The sequence below is a fragment of the Callorhinus ursinus genome, unplaced genomic scaffold (assembly GCF_003265705.2).
Source record: "Callorhinus ursinus isolate GAN/ISIS: 27379988/994484 unplaced genomic scaffold, GSC_fseal_2.0 scaffold19, whole genome shotgun sequence".
In the NCBI taxonomy this organism is placed as follows: domain Eukaryota; kingdom Metazoa; phylum Chordata; class Mammalia; order Carnivora; family Otariidae; genus Callorhinus; species Callorhinus ursinus.
Window position 1 is genome coordinate 6,157,421 of NW_027397081.1, and position 24,581 is coordinate 6,182,001.

The 24,581-nt window shown below is 41.1% G+C and overlaps 1 protein-coding gene across 2 annotated transcripts in view; it reads left to right on the forward strand.

Moving 5' to 3' along the window:
- The first annotated feature begins 1,917 nt into the window (after positions 1 to 1,917).
- Positions 1,918 to 24,581, forward strand: part of DDX10 (DEAD-box helicase 10) — a 267,172-nt gene continuing 244,508 nt past the window's right edge. For both annotated transcript variants that reach the window (XM_025893722.2, XM_073903699.1), the window contains exons 1-7: positions 1,918 to 2,205; positions 10,035 to 10,095; positions 10,843 to 10,973; positions 12,031 to 12,189; positions 19,362 to 19,482; positions 20,099 to 20,288; positions 24,167 to 24,293. In XM_025893722.2, the coding sequence (XP_025749507.1) occupies positions 2,020 to 2,205; positions 10,035 to 10,095; positions 10,843 to 10,973; positions 12,031 to 12,189; positions 19,362 to 19,482; positions 20,099 to 20,288; positions 24,167 to 24,293 (975 nt within the window). In that variant the 5' untranslated portion in view covers positions 1,918 to 2,019. The remainder of the gene's footprint in view (positions 2,206 to 10,034; positions 10,096 to 10,842; positions 10,974 to 12,030; positions 12,190 to 19,361; positions 19,483 to 20,098; positions 20,289 to 24,166; positions 24,294 to 24,581) is intronic.

Genomic DNA, 24,581 nt, shown 5'->3' on the forward strand with positions numbered 1-24,581 from the left:
TCTTTGGTGGTTGCCTAGATGCCATTAGGTCCAAGTCTTACTCGTAGGCCAGTTTTCCTAGAGATGACTGTTTCAGGTTTTTTTTGCCTGAGGTATGAATATACCTGGCTGTTTTAACTGTAGAAGAGTGACAGAGCTGAGAGTCTCATTTGTTGTTGTTGTTTTAAATATTTTATTTATTTGTTTGACAGAGAGAGAGAGAGAGAGCTAGAGAGGGAAGACAAGCAGGGGGAGTGGGAGAGGGAGAAGCAGGTTTCCCGCTGTGCAGGGAGCCTGATGTGGGGCTCTATCCCAGGACCCTGAGATCATGACCTGAACCAAAGACCCTTAACCGACTGAACCACCCAGGCACCCCTTAGAGCCTCATTTGTTGTATATAGGTACTTAAAAGAAATTAAGAACAATTTAAAAAACTGTGATAAAATACACATAGAATTTACCCCTTAAACCATTTTTAAGTGTATTTGCACTGTTGTGCTACCATCTCCAGAACTGTTTTTATCCTACAAAACTGAAACTTCACGATCAGTAAACAGTAACTGCACATTTTTCCCTCACCCTGGCCCCTGACAACCTCCATTCTACTTTCATTTCTGATTTTGACTACCCTAAGTATCTCAGATACGTGGATTCATACAGGATTTTTACTTTTGTGACTGGCTGATTTCACTTAGCATGACGTCCTCAAGGTTCATCCATATTGCAGCATTGTCAGGATTTCCTTTGTTTTTAAGGCTCAGTAGTATTCCACCTTACCTATACACCACATTTTGCTTATTTCCTATTCCTGGATGGACACATGGGTTGCTTCTACTTTTTGGATATTGGGAATAATGCTGTTATAAATATGGCTATGTAAACATCTCTTTCAGACCCTGCTTTCCGTTCTTTTGTGTATATATCCAGGAATAGAATTGTTGGATCATATGGTCGTTCCATTTTTAATTTTTTGTGGATGTATATATATACTTTTAAATAACCTCCCCTTATTGAGCTTTACCCTCCACCCCATCTGGTGACTCCGGGTGTGAAGATTCTCCAGTTCACAGCCGCCCGCCCCCTCCCCCCACCCTTCCCCAACCATCTTCCGTCTAGGGAACAGACACGTGTTTGGGGTAGTCATCTGGCTATGTGGTGTTGAAAAATAATTTGAGGGCCCGAACAGTCTGCATGTGAACTCTGAACCTAACCCTGATTTTCCCCGCACAGCTCTGCCCCCGCCCTTAAGTGTATACCAGTGGTCGCTCCAGATAAATGGGTCAAATTCACGTAAATGGCCAACTTGCAAATAACTTTTCTTTCAATTCTTTGTTTTTAGTTTTCGTTTTGTCTTCATAACTGCATTTTAATGCAAATTCAGTTAGACTCGGCTTCACTTCCCTGTTGCTGCAGCAGAGTCTGAGGGGTTGGAGAAAAGGGAAAACCTCGAGGGATATTAGAATATAGAATATTCATTTTTTATTCCTGGGGGGTAGCCTGACTCGGATTGAAATCGGAAGTTATTATATAGCTGTTTGAGCTTTGGGCAAGTTGAAAGACTTGGGCTGAAAAACACAAAACGGGGATCACAATTATAATTCAGACAGAGCACGTGTGTGTGTGTGTGTATGCGCACGCTTTGCCAAGGTAAACCCAGGGCAAGCGTGTATTAACTGCTCTGAAGTAGTGTGACGTCACCATAGTAACAGCCACCTGTGCGCCTGCGTAAATTTAAAGAGCCGGCGTACTCCAGGAAGCGCTAGTCCCGCCCCCTTCCTCAGATCGCTCCGCCTCCGTGTCCCCGCGGCCTGCCCGCCACGCCCTGCGGGATCCAAGTCACCAATCAGCGTCCACTTTTCCCTTGCCGTCAATGGCGCGTGCCCCGGTTTCAAAAGCTCGGGGGCGGGCTCCAGGTTCCGCGCACGCGTGGTCGCCCCGCTTGCCCCACGCTGGTGCCGCGTCCCCTCAGTGCCGTCCCTCCGCCTGGCCTGAAGTGTCTCGTGCCTGGGGGCGGTCTGGGCTGTCTGTGCCGCGGCAGCGATGGGCAAAACTGCCGACTCTCGGGGGCCGGGAGGCCGACCCGACCCGGTGCGGAGCTTCAACCGTTGGAAGAAGAAACACGGCCATAAGCAGAGCCAAAAGAAGCAGTTGAGGAAGCAGCTGAGGAAGCCCGAGTGGCAGGTGGAACGCGAGGCGATCAGCCGCCTCATGCAGAACTACGAGGAGGTGAGGCTGGCGCGGGGGCGCGTGTCGGCGGCAGGGTTGGCGGGGCGGGGGGCCGCGAGTCGCCGCGGCGATGGCAGATCTGTCGCTGGGGCCGGGGCTGGGGGCGGGCAAGCCGGCAGTCCACCGGGCTGGAGATGGGGCTGGGGTGACAGGTGCCGGCGGGGGCCCGGCCGAGGCCCCACAGGTGGTGTGCCGGGCGCCGCGCACCAGGCCTCGGGACCATCCAGGCCGCTCTGCTGCTCGCCACACCGCTGTCGATAAAATAATGGGAGTGCGGTGGCGCTTAAGAGCAAGGAGTTAGTGGTGGAGCAGGGTAATCCTCGCAGCAGTACTGACGACCGTAGTGATAGTAAGGCCGCCTGTGTTTTCAGCCACTAACCATGTGCTTTACGTTAATTACGTGACTTGAACTGAGGTATGGGTCGTATTCCCATTTCACAGGTGAGAACATTGAGGCTCCGAGAAGATAAGGAACTTGTTTTAAGCTCACGTGTTAGTGGGTGGTATGGAATTGGAACCTAGACCCATGTCTTTCCAAGTCCAGAGGCTTTGCTTTTAACCGTTACGCCAGATCTGCAGACCTCGACATCATCCGCCTGCCTTCCTGCGCTCATCTCGTTTTCTCTTCTTGGCCCCTCTCCCTGTGCAAGAATTGGCGTAGGAAAGCTGCACTCCTGGTGTGTTGCTGCCGTCTGCCATCCTCCGTTGTAGTGGACGCTCTCAGATGGGTTAGAGCTGTGGTTATCGTTGGGACCTCTCGTCGTCTCCCCCCGCCCCCTCAGTCTCCTTGGCGTGGTCAGGACCCCTTCTCCTCGGCCCCCCACAAGCCCCTGCTTTTGGCCTTCACCCACCTCATTCAGCCTCTCAGTGACTGCCCCCTTCTAGTACAGTATAACCAAGGATTTAATATATGGGACACTTCTGGAATTAGAGTCATCAAGTGTCATGCTGGTATAACTTTAAACACTCTTAGGTCAACAGTAAGATTAGATAGGTAACCTTTATTTTTGGTCGGGCTTTTATGTTAAGATAAATGATAATTTGATCCTGCTTTTGATCACCAGATGAGTGACTTTGGGCCGGTTATTTACTCTGCTTCCTTTTTCTTATCTTTAAAAGGCATCATAATATCTATTTTAACAGTTGTTGGGAGGAGTTAGTAAGAACGCATGTTAAGCATTCTACACAGTGCCTGATACATATAAATGTATTAGCTGTTACATTATTTCTGCTATTGCTGTATGCACAGCGCCTTAGGAAACCATTGTAAACTATTAGATTGCATTTTAGAGTGTTCTTTAACGAGACTTGCTTAAGGGATATAGTCTCAGCCTTTCTTTCTTCTCTTGTGTAATAGCAGTGCTTATTCCTCAGGACTGGTGACTCCTTTTTGTATTCTACCCTCAGCCTTCTGAGTTTGTATTCTTTTTTTCTGACTCTGCTGGATGTCTTTACCTAACTGTCAGGAAAACTTAAATACACAAGTCCAAAACGGAGCTCATTATCTTTGATTCCCAAATTCACAGTCCTGTGTATTAGTTCCCTCTTGCCACTGTAACAAATTGCCGCAAACTCCATGGCTTAAAATGATAGTTCTGGAAGCCAGAAGTCTGAAATCCATTTCACTGGGCTGGAATCAAGGTGTCATCAAGGCCATGCTCCATCTGGAGGCTCTCAGGGAAAATTCGTTTCTTGCTAGTTCTGGCTTCTGGTGGTTGCATTCCGTGGCTTGTGTCTGCACCACTCCCATTTCTGCCTCCATGGACACGATGCCTTTGGTTCTGTGTCAAATCTACTTCTGCCCTTTTAAAATAAGGATACTTCTGATTGCATTTAGGGCCCACCCAGAATATTGAAGATACTTGCTCATCTCAAGATCTTTGATATTGACCTGGACAAAATCACTTTTGCCATCTGAGATAATATTCACAGTTCTGGAGGTTAGCATATGGATGTATTTGGGGCTGTTATTTGGCCCACCACATGCTAGCCCTACTATCTAAGCAGACTGCTGAGCTAGAAACCTAGGAGTAATCCTAGAGACTTTCTTCTCAGCACATCTTACGTCCAGTCACACTGATAATCTTCTCTGCCTCTTAAATTTTTAAAAAGTTACTCCATCCCCCCTGCTGTGCCTTAGTTCAGGCCCCATCAACTCTTGCATGGATTACTATGGTAGCTATTGCTTATAAGAGGGATTATTAGTAAGCTCTTTCTGTAAAGGACCAGATAAGTACCATAGCTTCAGCTTTGCAGGTCAGGAAGGTGGAAATACTCAACTCTGCCATTGTAACACAGAAGCTGCCATGGAAGTACTTAAACACATGGGTATAGTTGTGTTCCAACAAAACTTCAGTCAGGAAAACTGGTGGCTGGATTTCGCCCTTAGGCATTATCCCCCTCTGATCTGTCTTCTGTATTGCTGGCAGGATGATTCTTTCCAACATGAAAATCCAGTCATCTTATTCTTGATTAAGAATAAGGCTCAAAGTAACTCACAGTTACTTTCAGGAAAATGGTCAAATACTTTCATGTGTCAACATGTTCTACTCCAGCAGAAGAGTAAGTTATTTGTGGTCAGGCAGACCTGGTTTAAATCTCACGCAGTTGGGGTATTGAGTAGCCAAGTTTCTTAATATTCCTAAGTCTCAGTTTCTTTCATTCAGCAGAGATTACTAACTACCCAGAGTGTTGTAAAGCTCAAAGAGGTAATGTATGTAAACCAAGTGGTGTGTGGTAAGCATACATGCAAGAACAACTTGTAATTTCATGAATTGGCCATGTTCTCTGATACTGCTACTTTTTTTTTTTTTTAGAGATTATTCAAATATTTTACTTATCTATTGGAGAGAGAGAGCAGGAGCAGAGGAAGGGGCAGAGGAAGAGGGAGAAGCAGGCTCCTGGCCAAGGGGGGAGCCTGACATGGGGCTCCATCTCAGAACCGTGAGATCATGATCTGAGCTGAAGTCAGAGCCTTAGCTAACTGAACCACCCAGTTGCCCCGCTCCCCAATGCTTCTTACCCTGGTACTTGATGTTTCCACCACTTGCAGTGAGCTCCCCCATTCTCCCACTCTAGGAACACCTACCAGTCCTTCAAGATTTAAACTTCTCTTCCTGACCTCCCCAAGTGGGGTTAGGGCTGCTGTGTGTAGCGTTCTGTATACACTTTTATTACAACATTATCACCAGGCTGTGATGATTGGCTTCTGTGTTTAGCTGCTTTCTTAACTTTCCCGCTAGACCATGAACCCCTGAAGGTCAGAAATCTTCGACACCCTCACCTTCATGCTTCCAGACGCTGGTAGCATAGTGCTTGTCCTGGAGTAGGTGCTCAGTGTTTAGATGTTGTTTGGGGCACAAGGACCTTTTCCAGATGGCTTTATTCTGGTTGGTAACATAGGTCTATTCTTTTTGGTCTCTGTTTGAATTACAATTACTAACACTTACGAAGCTTTTTACGTGTTGACTTGCCATATTCTCACAATAGATGACACTATGAGACTGTTTCCATTATACAGGTGAGAAGCTTTAAGGAAGAGCAAGATTAAATAATTTCTGCAAGCTTAAACAGCTAGTAGTGAAAAAGTTCTAACTCAGGTAGTCTAGGTCTGATGCTAGAGTGCCAAATTACTACACTTCACTGCGTTGCACCTCATGAATGTTTAAATTCTAACCTTTTCACTATACTGAAGGAACAGTTTTTTCCTGTAAGTATTGTGTTTTATTTCTTTATTTTTAATCTTAGAAATATTAAGATTTAGTCAAGAAAGAAATGCACTTTGAAATCAAATGCCGGCCAGCAATACCAGAATACAGTCATAGCAGATCGTTATTGTCTAGGTAACTAAGGTGCAGACCCTCACTGCAGGGTTCCTCAGATGATAGCGTCTGTGCGTAAAACTATTATTACAGCATGTTTATAATACAAGGATGGCGTTCAGTAGCCTCACTGGTAAAACACTGAACAGTTTGATTCAGAAATATCTGGAACAGTTTGACAAGGTACTTGTTGAGGTCTAGGTCAAAATAGATAGGAAAAAATACGTGTCTGTGTCTATACAGAGGTGGGGAGTTGATACATTTTGATAAATGTTAAAATCTTAAATATGTACAGTGCTTTGGAGTTAGAGGGTGGTGTAATTAGGGGGAAAGAGGTTGAGTTATTCTGTGCCTGCGCTTTCTGGCTAGGTGAATTAGAAAAATGTGTTTCCTCTGGGCATGCTGCCCTTCCTCCTCGTCGTTGCAGCCTCAGGCCTGGCTTGTGGAGCTGAGTGTGAGCTGGATTTCAGCCCCCATATGCCTTTGTGTGGGGCACAGACTGTCCAGCAGTTTGTGGTAGCCGTGAGTGGAGCTAGTTCTTGAATGGTGTGTTCTCCAGATAGAAAAGATTGGCAAGAACATTGTATGTTGAGGGAGCAACACAAGGATATACAAAAAGCTGTAATAACACGTGGTGTTCTTTGAGGGGGAGATGCTCTGTGGAGTGTGGTATGTGTTCGTGAACTGGCTTCAGATGAGGTTGCAGAAAAGGGTCAGAGGTGGATTGTCAATGGTTTTGGAGGCTGTAATAGTTAAAATAATGGTCTCCTAAAGATGTCTGCATCCTAACCCCGAGCCTGTGAATAAGTTACATGGCAAAGGGTAATTAAGATTGCTGATCAGCTGACCTTAACGTAGGGGGATCTGGATTATCCAGGTGGGCCCAATGTGATGACCCAAGGGTCCTGAAATGTGCAGGAGAGAGGCAGTGGTGTGGGAATGCTGTGAAGTGAGGAAGACAGGAAGACCATTGCTGGCTGGTTTTGAAGATGGAAGAGGGACGTAAGCCAGTCCAAGGAAGTGGGCAGTCTGTGTAAGCTGGAAAAAGCAAGGAAGTGGATTCTCTCCTGTAGTCACCAGAAAGAATTTTAGCTGAGTGAGACCCATTTTGGACTTCTGACTTCCAGAGTTTAAGTTAATAAATTGATGTTGGTTTAAGCCACTGTTGGTGGTCATTTGTTTCAGCCCCTGTGGAAAATTCATACAGAGGCCATGTTTGGAGACTTTATCTGGAAGCAGTGGGGAGTCTCTGAGAGCAGTTAGAGAACATAGCCAAGCTGTAAAGGCTGTGGAGGCTGTGACCAGGTCGGAGACTGTTGTTGCTGTTGTCTAGGTCTTAGGTCTTCCGAGGGGCAGATACCAAGTTGGGATTAAGTGAATTGGAGATTTACTGGGGGGAAGTGTCTGTGGAAGTGAAGGAGAAGGAACAGAAATAGGGAAAGGAGGGAGGACGGAAGGAGGAGCCAGTAGGAAGAGTCTCAGGCTGCAGCACAGTCTACGAAGGCTTCTGCTGATGGGGTGTCCTGGAACCAAAGCTGCCCTCGAAGGGAATGTCTGGTCCTTCAGGAATGGGGCAGGAGGGGTCTCCAGTTGTACTGCCGCTCCGAGTCACTGGGAGCAGCCAGGGAAGCATGGTGCTGTCAGCGGTGGCTCTGGAGGATCGACTATGGCTCGTCCGTCAACTGTGCTCCCTGCAGCCAGAGATCTGGGTGGTTTATTTCTAAGGCCACCACGTAGGGGGTGTGTGTTGGGGGTTCTGATGGAGAGTTGGGGATTGAAGCTTGTTGAGAAGCTTGTTGAGCTCAACATTTGTTGAGCTCTTTGTTTCAGTTCAGCACCTGTGGTTACTGTCGCGGAGAGACTCCATCTCTGCTCCTGGGGTTCATTTAGACTGTCTTTGAGAGTCATCAGCTAGCGCTGTATAGGACCCCTGTGCTCTAATCCACGTATCCCCCCTTTGATCAGAATTTGGTGTGGTTTGGGGCAGATTGCTTTTCTTGTCATGATTGCAGGGGGTGGAGTATTCGAGGATGTTCTTCTGTTTTCTTCTCCTGCTTTGAGGATGTGAAAGCATTTTTCACTTTTGTGAGAAACGAGAGTTGTGAGAAGAGTGTTGGAAGAAGTCCTGGGGGTGGTGAGTGGTGTCCACCCTGTTCTCCCCTCCACCCCTCCAGCTTTCCCACCAGTGCTGGGAAGTCCTGGACAAGTACTATTGCTGAAACATCTGTTCTCTGAATTGAGAAGAGTGACGCAGATTTCAGAGGGAGTGTGAGCATTGGAAGACAGGAGTGATTTGTTTTGAAGAAAAGAAAGGGCCAAAGGGGAACTAGAGTGTTACTTTGTAGGAACATAGCCCACTGACTTCTGGGAGTTCCAAATATTCCTTGGAATGTAACTGAGAGCCTTCTGGAGCAGGGTTGGCAACCTTTTTCTGTAACAGGCCAGATAGTATTAGGCTTTGTGGGCCACATGATGTCTGTCGTAACCACAGAGACACTGTAAACGAGGGGTTGTAGCTGGGCTCCAGGAAAACCGTGTGCGAGAACAGGCAGCCGGTCGGATGGGCCATGGTTTGCTGACTCCTGTTCTAGTGCATCGGTGAAGTAAAAATTTCCTTCTGTTTCTTTGACTTCTTTCTAAGAATATGTTGTGTAGCTCTACATTGTAATGGCCGACAGAGTGCTGGAACGGTTCCCTTCTTCCAGACTTTCTGTTAGGAGGTCAGCAGACTAGACAGAGATGTGCAGTATTTCCTTGGAGGAGCCCACTTTGCCCGTGCTGTGTCTCTGATGGAGGCTGACCAGTGTGTCGCTCATCTGGGTCCTCCTTCAAGCCTTCTCTTCTCTGTGAAACAGCTTTTTAGCTGATGATATCACAAGTGCATGGGTGGACTGCCTCTAATTTTGATGTTGTGTTTGGGAGATTTACCTGATGGGACACGACATTCTCATTAACTTTTCTCTTACATGATTATTCGTCTTCACTCTTCTCTGGAATGATTTGTAGGGATTAAGGCATTGTGTTAATATTCGTGTTTTCAGCATGTGAGGACAGAGAATAACCCTATCTGGGCTACATTAAGGATCTTGGGAAAGATGATATGTAGACTGTAAAATGAAATAAAACCTGTCATCCCTTTACTGCTTGGAGTGTAATTTAAATAAATGAACCTTACAAATGCAACTTTTCCCTTTTGTGAATCATGAATAATTTGGCAGCATATTCCCAGATCTGAACAGGAGTTCCTGCTTTTAGCATCTGTAATAAAATAATTTTCCTGAGTAGCTGAAATGAAATTCAGAAAATTGGGTTTATGCTAATGAAGAACATCAGTAATGAACATTTAGATAATGTAAAGTTAAAGGGCAAAATGTTACTTATTGTGGCTTCAGAGCATGACTGAGACATTTCTTCTGGTTATCGTTAATGCCCCCTTCTTCACTGTACCCCCAAATGAGGAGTTGTCAGGTTGGATTTGGCATGCCACTGATTGATGGTTAAAACTTGAAAAGATTTGTGCTAACAAGATACATTTCTCCAATTAACTTCAATCTGTTCTCCAAAGTGTGTAAATAGAAGTATTCTCATTGTGTTCTGTGGCTTAGAGTCATTTTGCCCCTTATTTCTTAATATTCCTTGAAGGATGGACTAGAGGTAGAGTTTCTTCCTAAAATTGATGTGGTGATGATTTACTGTGTTCTCAGAGGTGAAAGAGGGTTGTGGTGGTGGTGGTTTGTGTTTTGAATGAATGAGGTGGTTTTTTTTTTTTAACCAATTTAAATTGTTACAAGCTTATATTTTTGATTCATGACAGCTTCCTTAAGGCATATTTCTTTCTAGAAGGAATGATGGTTTTTAATTAGAAGTGATGGTTGAGTTCAATCCTGTAGTACCAAGGACTAACCAGGCAGCACAATGTAAACCAAAAATGGCCTTGTTGTAAAACAGATGAATTATATGGTACATTATTCTTTCTTAGCTGACACAGTCTCCTTTTTCTTTTTTCAGATAAATGTAAATGAAATTACAAGATTTTCAGATTTCCCTTTGTCTAAAAAAACATTGAAAGGTAGGCATACGGTGGCTTTGGGATGTGTTGTTGGGTTTCTTGATGTTTTTTATAAATGGAAAAAGATTTAGAGCATTTAACTTGAAAGATATTATTTTGGCAAATAATTTTGATATCTTGAACTTCTAACACCAAGAAACAATATTAATTCGAGTATTACCGATTTGTCGTTCTCACCCTTTCTGAACTAAAGAACAGTAGTGAAAAAAACAAGATGCCGGGGCCTCTCAGTAATTTAAATAAAATCTAATTATGTTAATTGAAATGAATAAGACAACAAAAGTGACATCTTTTATATTAATGTGTTAGGGCCACCAGAACAAAATCTCAGACTGGGAGGTGGGGGCTTAAACAACAGAAATGAATTTTCTCACAGTTTTGGAGGCTACAAGTCCAAAGATGGAGATGCTCGCAGGGTTAGTTTCCTCCGAGAGCCGTCCTGGAAGGCTCTTTTCTGAGACTCTCTCCTTGGCTTACAGATGACCACTCTCTTGCTGCGTCTCATGTGGTTGTCCCACTGTTCAGTCATACTGTTGGTGTCTCTTTCTGTGTCCAAATTTCCCCTTATAAGGACACCAGTGACGTCAGATCAGGGCTCATTTGAACTCAACCACCACTGCAGAGGTTCTTTCTGAATACTGTCACATTCTAAGGTACTGGGTGTTAGGACTTCAGTGTACAAGTTTTAGGGGGCACAGTTCAGCCCGTACTCCTAAAGTGTCACTCTCTTCCCCTCCGCCCTGGCAGGTTTGCAAGAAGCCCAGTACCGTTTGGTAACTGAGATACAGAAGCAGACCATTGGATTGGCTTTGCAAGGTAAAGATGTTCTTGGAGCTGCCAAGACAGGATCTGGCAAGACTTTGGCTTTCCTTGTTCCAGTAAGTAATTTTTTTATATTGGGTCAGGTCCTCTATTACATGCTTTTAAAACATTCTATGCTTAGGTAGAAATCATGATGTAGAGAGTTGTTTCCTGTTGGATTTCTTTGGCTAGATTGCAGATTGTATCAGACAGGGGCCCCACCTGTCCTGTTTTCCACCATATTTCCTCCGTCCTAACACAGTGCCTTGCACATGGCGGGCACTTAGTAACTTCTTGAATTAGTGAATTACTGTGCCTTGACAAGCCTTTGCATTCCTGAAGGATGTGGGTCTTCCAGGTGGCAGGTGAGAATGGTTCCGCCCTGTTGTAGGACTGCTGGGGCAGGCTGGGGAGGCTGTTTATGCACTCATGCTTGCAAACCTGCCAATTTAATTTATACTTGCCACTTGTTTAGGATAAAGCTGAAATATGTTTACTTTAAGGAGATTGGGTGATTCATTGAGAATTTTCCAGGACATTAATAGCTGTCATTTTTGAGCAGTAAAACAATAGAGCCTCTTAGGAATGTACTTATATCTCAGTTATGCAGTTGGTCTCATAATTTAATTCCTCAAAATAATTGGCTTAGAAAAATCACATTTGAGTTTTTGTTCCAAATACTGCAAAACCATTTTTCCCTTAAATCTAATTTTTCAAAACAGTCTTTCTCTACAACTAGAAACTTCACTGTATAATTACAGTAACTACACAGATGAAAGTTTAATGTGGTTTCTGTTCAGAAAATGGTGACAGCTATTTTTCCGAAATCTGACTTAATAGTTTGAGGGCTGCACGTACCTCTCACTGACTGCCAGCCTCCTGCCAGGGCTCTGGCAGCGGCTGACCTGCTGTGAGGTTTATGTTTCCTTCCCTCTATGACTTGAGGGATCTGGTGGCTAGAAGAAAAAGAAAAGAACGAAGCAAAGAATTTTTCTTTCTGATTGGTTGACACTTGTGACTGGTATGTCTTCTGCTTGGAAGGTGCCTTTGATTTGGAGGAGCAAGGTCAGTTCAGGAATCAAAATGCTGCCTTCTGAAAGATTTACTAAACACAAATTTGCTGTCTTTTTTGAGGTGCTGGAAGCCTTATATCGTCTGCAGTGGACCTCAACAGATGGGCTGGGGGTTCTGATTATATCACCTACGAGAGAACTGGCCTATCAGACCTTTGAGGTTCTCCGAAAAGTAGGAAAGAATCATGACTTTTCGGCTGGTCTCATCATTGGTGGAAAGGTTTGTCCTTTTGTCTTGTCCTTCTTTTTTCTATAACTCATATTGGAGCACTGTGGCAGTTGGCAAGAAAGAGGTGGCGATTTCATTTAAACAGGTAGGCTGGCATCCTGGTGGGGTCACTGTCATCTGAGGCTGTGATTATTAATTTTGAAGGTCCAGAAAGTCCATTTTTGTGAGGGTATCTGAATTGATCAGGTTCTCTGAGATTAATGTACTCTAAATCTATTTGTTAATTTACTTGGGAAAGGTACCATTTGAGTATTTGGACTAGTTCCTTTTAAGAAAATATCTAAGAGGTTGAATAATTCAGAACATTGCTGGCTCAGCAGCAGAAGAAAGGAAGACTTTTGTTTTAAAAGATTTTATTTATTGGAGAGAGAGAGAAACAGCATGAGAGGGGAGAGGGTCAGAGGGAGAAGCAGGCTCCTGCCGAGCAGGGAGCCCGATGTGGGGCTCGATCCCGGGACTCCAGGATCATGACCTGAGCCAAAGGCAGTCGCTTAGCCAACTGAGCCACTCAGCTGCCCCAGAAGACAGTGTTTAAAAAAATTTTTTTTAAACTTTATTATTATTTTTAAAGATTTTATTTATTTGAGAGAGAGAGAGAATGAGAGAGAGAGAAAGAGCATGAGAAGGGGGAAGGTCAGAGGGAGAAGCAGAGTCCCCGCTGAGCAGGGAGCCCGATGTGGGACACGCTCCCAGGACTCCAGGACCATGACCTGAGCCGAAGGCAGTTGCTTAACCAACTGAGCCACCCAGGCGCCCTATACCACATCTTTTTTATCCATTCATCTGTTGATGGACACTTGGGTTGCTTCCATATCTAGGCTATTGTACGTAATGCTACCGTGAACATAGGGCTTTATATATCTCTTCGAATTGGTGTTATTTTCTTTGGATAAATACCCAGAACTGGAATTGTTGGATCATATGGTAGTTCCATTTTTAATTTCTTTGAGGAACCTCCATCCTGTTTTCCACAGTGGTTGCATCAATTCACATTCCCACCCACAGTGCACCTGGGTTCTCTTTTCTCCACATCCTCGCCAACACTTAACTTCTTTTTGTTATCAGCCAGTCTGGCAGGTGTGAGGTGATACCTCATGGTGGTTTTGATTTGGATTTCTCTGATGATTGGTGACATGGAGCATCTTTTCATATGCCTGTTTGCCTTTGGGAAACTGTATTGTCTTTGGGAACTGTATGTCTTTGGGAAAATATCCAAGTCCTAAGCCCACTTTTTAATTGGGTTGTTTGGTTCTATTGGTGTTGAGTTGTAGAAGTTCTTTATATATATAATGTGTATGTGACATATATTGTGTATAAATAGGATATTATAGGATATTATATATCACCATATATGAAGGATATTAACCCCTTGCCAGATATGTCATTTGCAGATATCTTTTTCCATTTAGTAGGTTGCCTTTTCATTTTCTTGCTGGTTTCCTTTGTTGTACAAAAACTTTCTACTTTGATGAAGTCCTAATAGCTTGTTTTTGCTTTCGTTTCCCTTGCCTGAGGAGACATATCAAGAGGAATGTTGCTAAGGCCAAGAGCTCATTGCCTGTGTTTTCTTCTAAGAGTTTTATGCTTTCCGATCTTATGTTCAAATCTTTAATCCATTTCGAGTTTATTTTTGTATGTTGTATAAGATAGTGGTCCAGTTTGACTTTTTTCCATGTATCTGTCCAGTTTTCTTAACACCATGAATAGAAGAGACTGTCTTATCTCCATTGTATATTCTTTTCTCTTTTGTCATAGATTAATTAATATATGTGTGGGTTTATTTCTGGACTGTGTATTCTATTACATTGATCTATGTATCCATTTCGTGCCAGTACTATACTGTTTTGGTTATGATAGCTTTGTAATACAGTTTGAAATCTGGGATTGTGGTGCCTCCAGCTTTGTTCTTCTGTCTCAAGATTGCTTTGGCTATTTGGGGTCTTTGTGGTTTCATGTAAATTTTAGAATTCTTTGTTTTATTTCTGTGAAAGTGGCATTGTTATTTCAGTGGGGATTGCATTGAATCTGTAGATTGCTCTGTGTAGTATGGACATTTTAACAATATATTTGCTATCTGTGAGCTCGAGACATCTTTCCATTTGTGTAGTCTTCAGTTCCTTTCATGAGTGTCTTAAAAGTTTTCAGAGTACGGGTACTTTTAAAATTTTTTTATCTTTTTAGTTAATTCTTAAGTATTTTGTTATTTTTTGGTGCAGTTGTAAATGGGAGTGTTTTCTTAATTTCTTTCTAATTGCTTGTTATTAGTATATGGAAACACAAATGATTTCTATATGTTAATTTTGCATCTGTGACTTTACTGAATTCATGTATTAGTTCTCATAATTTTTTGGTTGAGTCTTAAGGGTTTTTTATATATAGTATCCTAAATCAGCAGATAGTGACAGTTTTACTTCTTCCTTTTCTATTTGGATGCCTTTTATTTCTTTTTCTTGCCTAATTGCTCTGGCTAGGAAAAGCTTTTAGTTTTTTACCATTGAGTATGATGTTAGTTTTGAGTTTGTCATACGTGGCCTTTATTATATTGAGGTATGTTCCTTCCATACCCACTTTGTTGAGAATTTTTATCATGAATGGATGTTGAATTTGGTCATATACTTTTTTTCTTTCTTTCTTTTTTTTTAAAGATTTTATTTATTTGACAGAGATGCAGTGAGAGAGGGAACACAAGCAGGGCGAGCAGGAGAGGGACAAGCAGGCTCCCCACAGAGCAGGGAGCTGGATGCGGGGCTCGATCCCAGGACCCTGGGATCATGACCCAAGCCGAAGGCAGACGCTTAACAACTGAGCCACCCAGGCGCCCCGGTCATATACTTTTTCTGCATCTGTTGAGATCATACGATTTTAATCCTTTGTTTTGTTAACGTGGTGTATCATGTTGATTTGCAGATGTTGAACTGTTCTTGCATCTGTGGAATAAATCCCACTTGATTGTGGTGTGTGATTCTTGTAATGTATTGTTGGATCTGGTTTGCTAATATATTTTTTATCATTTTATTTTTTTCATCATAAGAAGTGTACTCTAATCCCCACCCGCTATTTCCCCCATCTCTCCACCCACCTCCCCTCTTGTAACCATCAGTTCTCTATAGTTAAGAGTCTCTTTCTTGGTTTGCCTCTCTTTCTCTTGTTTTCCTTTGCTCATTTGTTTTGTTTCTTAAATTCCACATATGAGTGACACCATAAAGTATTTGCCTTTCTCAGACTTATTTTGCTTAGCATGGTATACTCTAGCTCCATCCATGTCATTGCAAATGTCAAGATTTCATTCTTTTTTTATGGCTGAGTAATATTCCATTGTTTATATATATACCATCTCTTTATACATTCATCAGTTGATGGACACTTGGGCTTTTTCCATAATTTGGCTTTTGTAGATAATGCTGCCATTCAGGGTGCATGTATCCTTTTGAATTAGTATTTTTGTATGCCTTGGGTAAATACCTACTTGTGCGATTGCTGGATCCTAGGGTAGTTCTATTTTTAACTTTTCTTTTTTAAGGGCTCTTTAGACAAAGGTGTCTAGTATTTTTTTAAAAGATTTTATTTATATATTTGAGAGAGAGAGAGTGCTAGCGCATGCACAAGCTGGGGGAGGGGTAGAGGGGGAGGGAGAGGGACAGGCAGACTCTGGGCATGAGATCATGAGATCATGACCTGAGCTGAAATCAAGAGTCCAGCACTTAACCAATTGAACCACCCAGGCACCCCTATTTTTAACTTTTTGAGGAACCTCCATGCTGTTTTCCAGAATGGCTGTACCAGCTTGCATTCCAACCAGTAGTGCAAAAGTGTTCACCTTTCTCCACATCCTCGTCAGCAGCTGTTGTTTCTTGTGTTGTTGATTTGAGCCATTCTGACTGATGTGAGGCCATATCTCATTGTGGTTTTGATTTACATTTCCTTGGTGATGAGTGATGTTGAGCCTCTTTTCATGTGTCTGTTGGCCATCCATATGTCTTCTTTGGGAAAATGATAGTCTTCTGCCCATTTTTTAATTGGATTTTTTTGTGTATTGAATTGTATCAGTTCTTTATATATTTTGGATACTAACCCTTGTCAGATATGTCATTTGCAAATATCTTCTCCCATTATGTAGATTTCTTTTAGTTTTGTTGATTTGTTTCCTTTGCTGTGCAGAAACTTTTTATTTTGTTATAGTCCCAGTAGTTTAATTTTGCTTTTATATTTCCCTTGTCTCAGACATATCTAGAAAAATGGTGCTGTGGCTGATGTCAGAGATTATGTCTGTGCTCTCTTTAAGAATTTTTATGGTTTTGGGGTATCTGGGTGGCTCAGTGGTTAAGCCTCTGCCTTCGGCTCAGGTCATGATCCCAGGGTCCTGGGATCGAGCCCCGCATCGGGCTCCCTGCTCAGCGGGAAGCCTGCTTCTCCCTCTCCCACACCCCCTGCTTGTGTTCCCTCTCTCGCTGTGTCTCTCTGTCAAGTAAATAAATAAAATCTTTAAAAAAAAATAATTTTTATGGTTTCAGGTCTCAACATTTAGGTCTCTAATCCATTTTGAGTTTATTTTTGTGTATGGTATAACAAAGTGCTCTAGTTTAATTCTTCTGATGTGGCTGCCTAGTTTTCCCAATATTACTTCTTGGAGAGGCTGACTTTTTCCCATTGGATAGTCTTTCCTACTTTGTCGAATATTAGTTGACTATATAGTTGTGGGTTGATTTCTGGGTATTATTCCTTTGACATGTGTGTCTATTTTTATGCCAGTATCATACTGTTTTAATCACTACCACTTTGTAGTGTACTTGAAATCTGGAATTGTGATACCTTCAGTTTTGTTTTTCTTTTTTAAGATTGTGTTGGCTTTTCAAGGTCTTTGTGGTTCCATACAAATTTTAGGATTATTTGTTCCAGTTCGGTGAAAAATGCTGTTGGTATTTTGGTAGGAACTGTATTAAGTCTGGGTTTGCTAATATTTTGTTGAGGATTTTTGCATCTGTGTTTATCAGAGATCGTGGTTAATAGTTTTCTTTCTTTTTTTTTTTTTGTGGTGTTACTGTCTGGTTTTGGTATCTGGGTAATGCTTGTCCTGTGAAATGAGTTTGGGTGTGTTCCTTCCTCTTCTATTTTTGGGAGCAGTTTGAGGAAGATAGGTACTAACTGTTCTTTAAATGTTAGAACTCACCTGTGAAACTGCCTGGTCCTGGACTTTTGTTTTTTGGGAGTGTTAAAATTATTGATTGAATTTCATTACTTGTAATCAGTCTTTTCGGATTGTCTATTTCTTTGTGATTGAGCCTCGGAAGGTTGTATGTTTCTAGGAATTTATTGTTATCTAGATTTTTCAGCTTGTTGTAATGTAATTCTAGTTGTCACTTATAATTCTTTGTATTGGGGCGCCTGGGTGGCTCAGTCGGTTAAGCGTCTGTCTTTGGCTCAGGTCCTGATCCCAGGGTCCTGGGATTGAGCCCGCATCGGGCTCCCTGCTCGGCAGGAAGTCTGCTTCTCCCTCTCCCACAACCCCTGCTTGTGTTCCTGCTCTCGCTGTCTCTCTGTCAAATAAATAAATAAAATCATAAAAAAAATAGTTCTTTGTATTTCTGTGGTGTGGGTTATAACTTCATTTGTGATTTTTTTGGGGAGATTTTCTCTCTTTTTTCTTGATGAGTATGGTTAGCAGTTTATCAGTTTTTAAAATGTCTTTTCACAGAACCAGCTTTCATTCTATTGATATTTTCTATTTTTTTTTTAAGATTTTATTTATTTGAGAGAGAACGAGAGGAAGAATGGGGGGGACAGAGGGGGAACGACAAGCCGACTCCCTGCTGAGCGGGGAGCCTGACACGGGGCTCGATCCCAGGACCCCGAGATCATGACCTGAGCCAAAGGCAGACGCTTAACCTACTGAGCCACCCAGGCGCCCCTTCTGTTGTTCCTTGAGACTCTATTTCATTTATTTCCCCTCTGATCTTTATGTTCTTCCTTCTAATAACTTTGGGCTTTATCTCTTCTTTTTCTTGTTCCTGTCAGTGTAAAGTTATTGTTTATTTTGGGATTTTTCTTATTTTTTGAGTTAGGCCGGTATCACTACGATGGTTGATATGCTTTGAATCTTTAATTTGAGACTGGTTTTGTGGCCTAACATGTGATCTGTCTTGGAGAATGTTCTATTTACACTTGAAAAGTATCTGTATTCTGCAATTTTTAGATGAAATGTTTTGTATATCCCTGTTAAGTTCATGTGGTCTAATGTACTGTTTAAGTCCAATGTTTCCTCATTGATTTTCTGTCAAGATGATCTATCCATTGATGGAGGTGGGGTATTAAAGTCCCCTACTGTTAGTGTATTGCTGTCAGTTTCTCCCTTTATGTCTGTTAATATTTTTTGTGTTTACATGCTTCTATGTTTGGTGCATAAATATTTACGAATGTTAAATCCTCTTTTTGGGTTGATCCCTTCATCATTATGTAATACTCTTTTTTTGTCTTTTATTATAGTCATTGTTTTAAAGTCAGTTTTGTCTGATACTCCAGCTTTCTGGAGTAGAAGATGGTTGTGAGGAATGCTGATTTTAGCTCATGGTGGAACCTGCTAGGCAACATCTGCTCTTCCTGCTAGTATATCTGGAATGCTTGTTTGTGCTAGAGTCTCTTCTAGAAGGTGGATACTTGAATTCTTGAATTTATATGCAAACATACACAAAGAAAGAGTAGCATCACAAACCCTCACATACCTGTCACCCATCTTTAATGACTAACATTCTGTGGTTCTGGTTTCAAGGAGACAACTTCTAGAACGTGGAGAGCTCATGGTGTCAGAGAGCCTCCCCAGTGCCTCTGGGTTCTGACTTAAATAATGACAGTGTTTCCAGTGTAAGTCGGTTCTGGCAGATGTAAAGGCAAGTGAAGACTTGGAGCATTTACAGGAAATTTTTCTTGGCCTCAGAATCCTGGCTATAATTAAGAATCTTAGTGTACTCTGAGCTCTTTAGGTCTTCACTTAGGACTTTTATTTGCCCAGAAATTTGGATGTGCTGCAGAAATAGAAGGGGAAATCATGTCTCTTTGTAACGTATCTACATTGTTATGATGAAATGACACATGCAGATGGCTCTTATAGTTTTGATACACAGGCTGCTCAGTGATGTGTCTGTGTAATCAAAAGAAACAACTGTTTTCAGGATCTGAAACATGAAGCTGAGAGGATCAATAACATAAATATACTTGTTTGCACTCCGGGTCGGCTTCTTCAACACATGGATGAAACAATATGTTTTCATGCTACCAATCTCCAAATGTTAGGTGAGTCTAATGAATTTCTAATGAAACAATCTGAGATTTAGGAGAGAAACCTCATAAATTTTAATGATAGAAATTTTTAGTCTTAATATTTATTCAATAAAATATCTGAGAAATAACCTGAAACAATTTTTTGGCATAGGGGTTCTGAACCCAGAGAGTACAACTAGACATTTTTTTTTTATTTTGAACAAAATGGTCAGAAGAATATAAGTAGTTGTATATAAAATTAGACACTTCAGTATTTGACACTGTTAAGAATTGATCTTTTAAGCTATATCCACTTCTGGTGATATTACCTAATGTGGTGTATTTTTTTTTTTTAAACAACTATTTTGCAATAATTCTAGATTTATAATTGCAGTGATAGTATAGGGAGTTCCTTTATACCCCTCCCCCAGTTTCCCCTAGGGTAACACCTTACACAACTGTGGTACTTTTGTCAAAATGAAGATTAACATTGGTCCATTATATAAATTCCAGACCTTTTTTGGATTTCACCAGTTTTTCCACTAATGCCCTTCTTTTCTCTCCTAGGATCCAGTCCAGGATACTAGATTAGATTTAGTCTAATGTATATTTTAAATGTTGTAGTTCACTGTGAATTTTCTCTTTTTAGTTCTTGATGAAGCAGATAGAATCTTGGATATGGGCTTTGCTGATACCATGAATGCTATTATTGAAAATCTTCCCAAGAAACGGCAGACTTTACTTTTCTCAGCTACGCAAACCAAATCTGTAAAGGACCTTGCACGCCTGAGTTTGAAAAACCCTGAGTATGTGTGGGTTCATGAAAAAGCAAAATACAGGTATGTACTATTTGAAGCTGTATTTGATATAATCCAAACAATCAATGTTCTTTTTAGTATAAGAATTCAACATTTTAAATTAATACTATTTTTTAGGAAATTAGACATCATTTTATGTGTTAGGAGATATGGGAAGCATAGTAAAATATGTTAGTTAAAACTATTTAAATATTTGATGCACCTTTAAATGTGGAATACTCTAGTGCAGTCTTTTTCACAATGTGGTCTGGGGAACAAATACCCTTCTATAAGATGTTAACAGGTATTTATTAATAACTACCCCTGCATAAACTGAGGGGCAGTGGGTTTGTGTGGCTGTGTGGGAAGTGGGTTGGGGGAAATGGGTTTTAAAGAGTATTTTGATACAACAAGTGGAAGTTTGTGTATGTATGTTTGGTATGAATCATTGTAGACTGTTCACATACTTGACTTGCAGAAATATTTTCTGGTGGATACAAGTAGAATCTGTGTTGAAGATCTCTATATGGATTCAACCCTACCATTATTTCTATCTTCTATTTCTTCCTATGAAATGTTAGTCTAAAAAGAAATAGATTGGGGAAAACGGTGGGTTATCCTCTTGGAAAGTTTTTAAATACTGAGGATATGGGCCTTGAGGCCCACATTAACTTTGTTCAGCTACTAGATGTCTAAGATTAAAGAAGGTCTTAGAGGAGGCCAGACTCCATGCTTCTAGGTGATTTTTTTTTTTTAAAGATTTTATTTTATTTGACATACAGATACAAAGCGAGAGGAGGAACACAAGCACGGGGAGTGGGAGAGGGAGAAGCAGGCTTCCCGCTGAGCAGGGAGCCCGATGCGGGGCTCGACCCCAGGACCCTGGGATCATGAGCTGAGCCGAAGGCAGACGCCTAACGACTGAGCCACCCAGGTGCCCCGCTTCTAAGTGATCTTAATGGATGAACTTTGAGGAGTCTGAGTACTGGTACCTTTGGTTATCAAGAATTCAGGAATGGCATAGGAAGAGATTCTTGAGGTAGTTTCCTCCTTAGCTTACTGTGGTAGAGACAGTGGTCCTTGTTTGTAAGGTTGTATTGAGATAGCTATAGAAATTCTTGGTACAATTAATAATCTAAAGATTGTCTGGGTCTTTAGATTTTTTTCTTTGTTCTTTTTGCTGTTTGCTTTCTGCCTGTTTTCAAGATTCTCTAGTGTTTTTACCAGGCATGAATTTTTCAATCATTAGGTAGTCTCTAAAACTGTGCATAATTTAAGGTAATTGTATATAGTATCCCTGTTTCCAATTTCTGTAGATAACAATGGGTTATTATTTATAGATCAGAGTTAGAAAAAACTGAATGCAAATACTGTATTTCATAAATGATTTTTTAAAAGATTTTATTTATTTGAGAGAGAGGAGGAGAGAGGGCCTGCACATGAGTGGGGAGAGGGGTAGAGGGAGAGAATCTCAAGCAGACTCTGTGCTGTGTGTGGTGTGTCATGCAGGGCTCGATCTCATGACCCTGAGATCCCTGAGGTCATGACCTGAGCCAAAACTAAGAATCAGACACTTAACTGACTGAGCCACCCAGGCGCCCCCATAAATGATTATTGAAGTGCAGTTCCATCACTTATAAAAGATGGGGCTTTCAGAAACCATGTCTTCAGTGACATAATTGACAACTGTGGCCTGTATGATAATGACCGTGGCACTCTCTAATTTCTGGTTCACCAGAGTGCTACAAAAAGCAGATACTGTTGTGAGTTTTGTCTCATGTCATTATTGAAGTTTCTTCTCCAGCCATTAATTCAGTTAATACACCAGGGGAAAATCATAATCAAGAATATTTTTAAGACATTATAGAATATCTGCTCTCAAATCATGAAGGACCAGAAAAGTAATTTAAAAGTTAGGTCTTACTGAAGTTGTATATCAGAGTGTACTTAGAAAAAGTATACCAGTATGTTTTCTTTATATTGCTATGGTAGTGAAATGGTGCTTCTAATGAATTTTTTTTTTTTTTTTTTTAGAAAAAATTGTGTTTGGGTCATTGTAACTTGCTGTGTTTTACAGTGAATATAAGTTGAATTTTTTGGTGAATTGGGAACCATTTCAAATTTGAGATGGATATTCTGAGCTTATATTATTAGGTACATACAAATTTAATATTACATTTCATATTAGCATCATTAATCATAATGAAATGTTGCTCTTTATCTGTACTAATACTTTTTGCCTTGAAGTCTAGTTTGATATTAGTCTCCCTATAGCAACTTTCTCTTGGTTGGTGTTTGCATGGTGAATTCTCTGTTCATTTACGCTTTACATTATATATGCCCTTATATTTTAGATTTGACTTTGTAAGCAACACATGGTTCTGTTACCAGGTATGATAATTGCTTTGCAACTAGAGGATTTAGTTCATTGATCTGTAACTTACCATATTATTTAAGTCTCTACCCCTTTCCATTGTGCCTTCATTGTGAAGTATATTAATTTCATACGTTTTAAACTCCATAAGCTGTTACTACTTTTTGAAACATCAGTATTTATTTAGATTTATCCAAATAGTTATTCTTTATGATATTTTTATTTCTTGTGCTCAAAAGAATTTCCTTTTATTTTTAGTTCAGGTTTACTAGTGGAAAAATGTTTTGACTTTTCTGAGAACCTTTTTATTTATTTTTGAAGGATACCTTGGCATGTTTATTTATTTATTTGAGAGAGTGAGAATGGGAGAGAGTACATGAGAGGGGGTAGGGTTAGGGGGAGAAACGGGCTCCTCGCTGAGCAGGGAGTCCGATGCGAGATCCTGGGACCCCAGGATCATGACCTGAGCCGAAGGCAGTCACTTAACCGACTTAGCCACCCAGGCGCCCAGCTGACAGTTTTCTTGTTCCTTTGAAGATATTGTGTATTGTTTAAGATTTTCTTATCTTTAATTCTTAGTGAAATCATGTTTTTTTTTTTTTTTTTTTTTTGGTGGCAGGTAGATGTTGTAAGGACAGATGACCTTGATCTGGGTTACCCTGGCTTTCAGACTCTGGGGCTGTTCTGTTTCTGTTCTGTGTTTGTTCTGCCTTGAGTCCTGGCTGGGGTAATTGCCCTTCTGGAGGTCTCTGCTGAAAGGTGTGGGTATTTAGCAGAGCCCTTCCGTCCTGGCAGGCTCTGAACTTCATAGCCTTGAGATTGCCAGGATCTCTGCTCAGCTCTGAGCTTCCCAGTTGTTGTTTTTTGCTTGTTTTCACTCATTTTGGTGTGTGTGTGTGTGTGTGTGTGTTTAGTTTAGGAGTTGTCACACTTCTCATGGGAAAATTGTATGAAGAATTTAAGATTCAGTGTTTTGTGGCTCCTTCTATCTAGGATCTTGGACTACCATATTTAGGCCTAAGGTTGCTACTCAGCTCTACTCTGTTTTGCAAATCAGCAGATGCTTTGAGGGAAAAGTGGAAATTAATATGGGGCTTGCCTCAGGGTTTGTCGGTTTTCTTTTTCAGTACTTCAAGTACTAGCTGCTTTGGTTGCTGTCTGATGCCTTCTGTTTTTTGTTTTATATTTAATCCAGCCTTTAGAGTTAGTGCTATAGGCCACCAAAGTATTAATCTGATACAAACAACCCCTTTATGGCAGGAATGATAGCTTTTTAGTCTTAAAGTTTTGGCAGCCAGTGATGATTATTTCTTAGATCCATTATTTCGTTAGGATTTGCAAAATTGTGATAATCTGATTCTATTTCTAATTTCTAAAAAGTTTTCTTTCACAGTATATGTATGTGTATGAGAAATTTGTTGGAAAGGCATACTGCTGTTAATATTTTTCTTTTCTTCCTTTCTTTTTTTTTTTTCGTGGGGTCTGGATTTCAAAGCTAACCAATATGGCATATTTTTAACGTTTTTCCTTCTCTTATTTCCATAAGCACCCCTGCCACTTTGGAACAGAACTACATAGTTTGTGAGCTGCACCAAAAAATAAGTGTGTTATATTCCTTTTTGAGAAGCCACCTGAAGAAGAAAAGTATTGTATTTTTCTCCAGTTGTAAAGAGGTACTAAATGATTAAGTAATTCATGTTGAATCATCCCTTTTAAAATAGCAGATTTCAGTTAGATAAATAGCAATTTCTTCTGTTCTAATAAATACAGTGCTAGATGTGGTGAGGAATATGATAAATAGGCGTGGTATCCCTCAGTGAATACTGGTAGAACAAATCATTGAATGGCTAGACTAACCACAGGTCTTTATAATCTGACACCTACCCTCCATGAATCCTGAACTGAATATGCCATTTATTTCCATGCTTTGATGTCCTTGATCATGATGATCTCTGGAATGC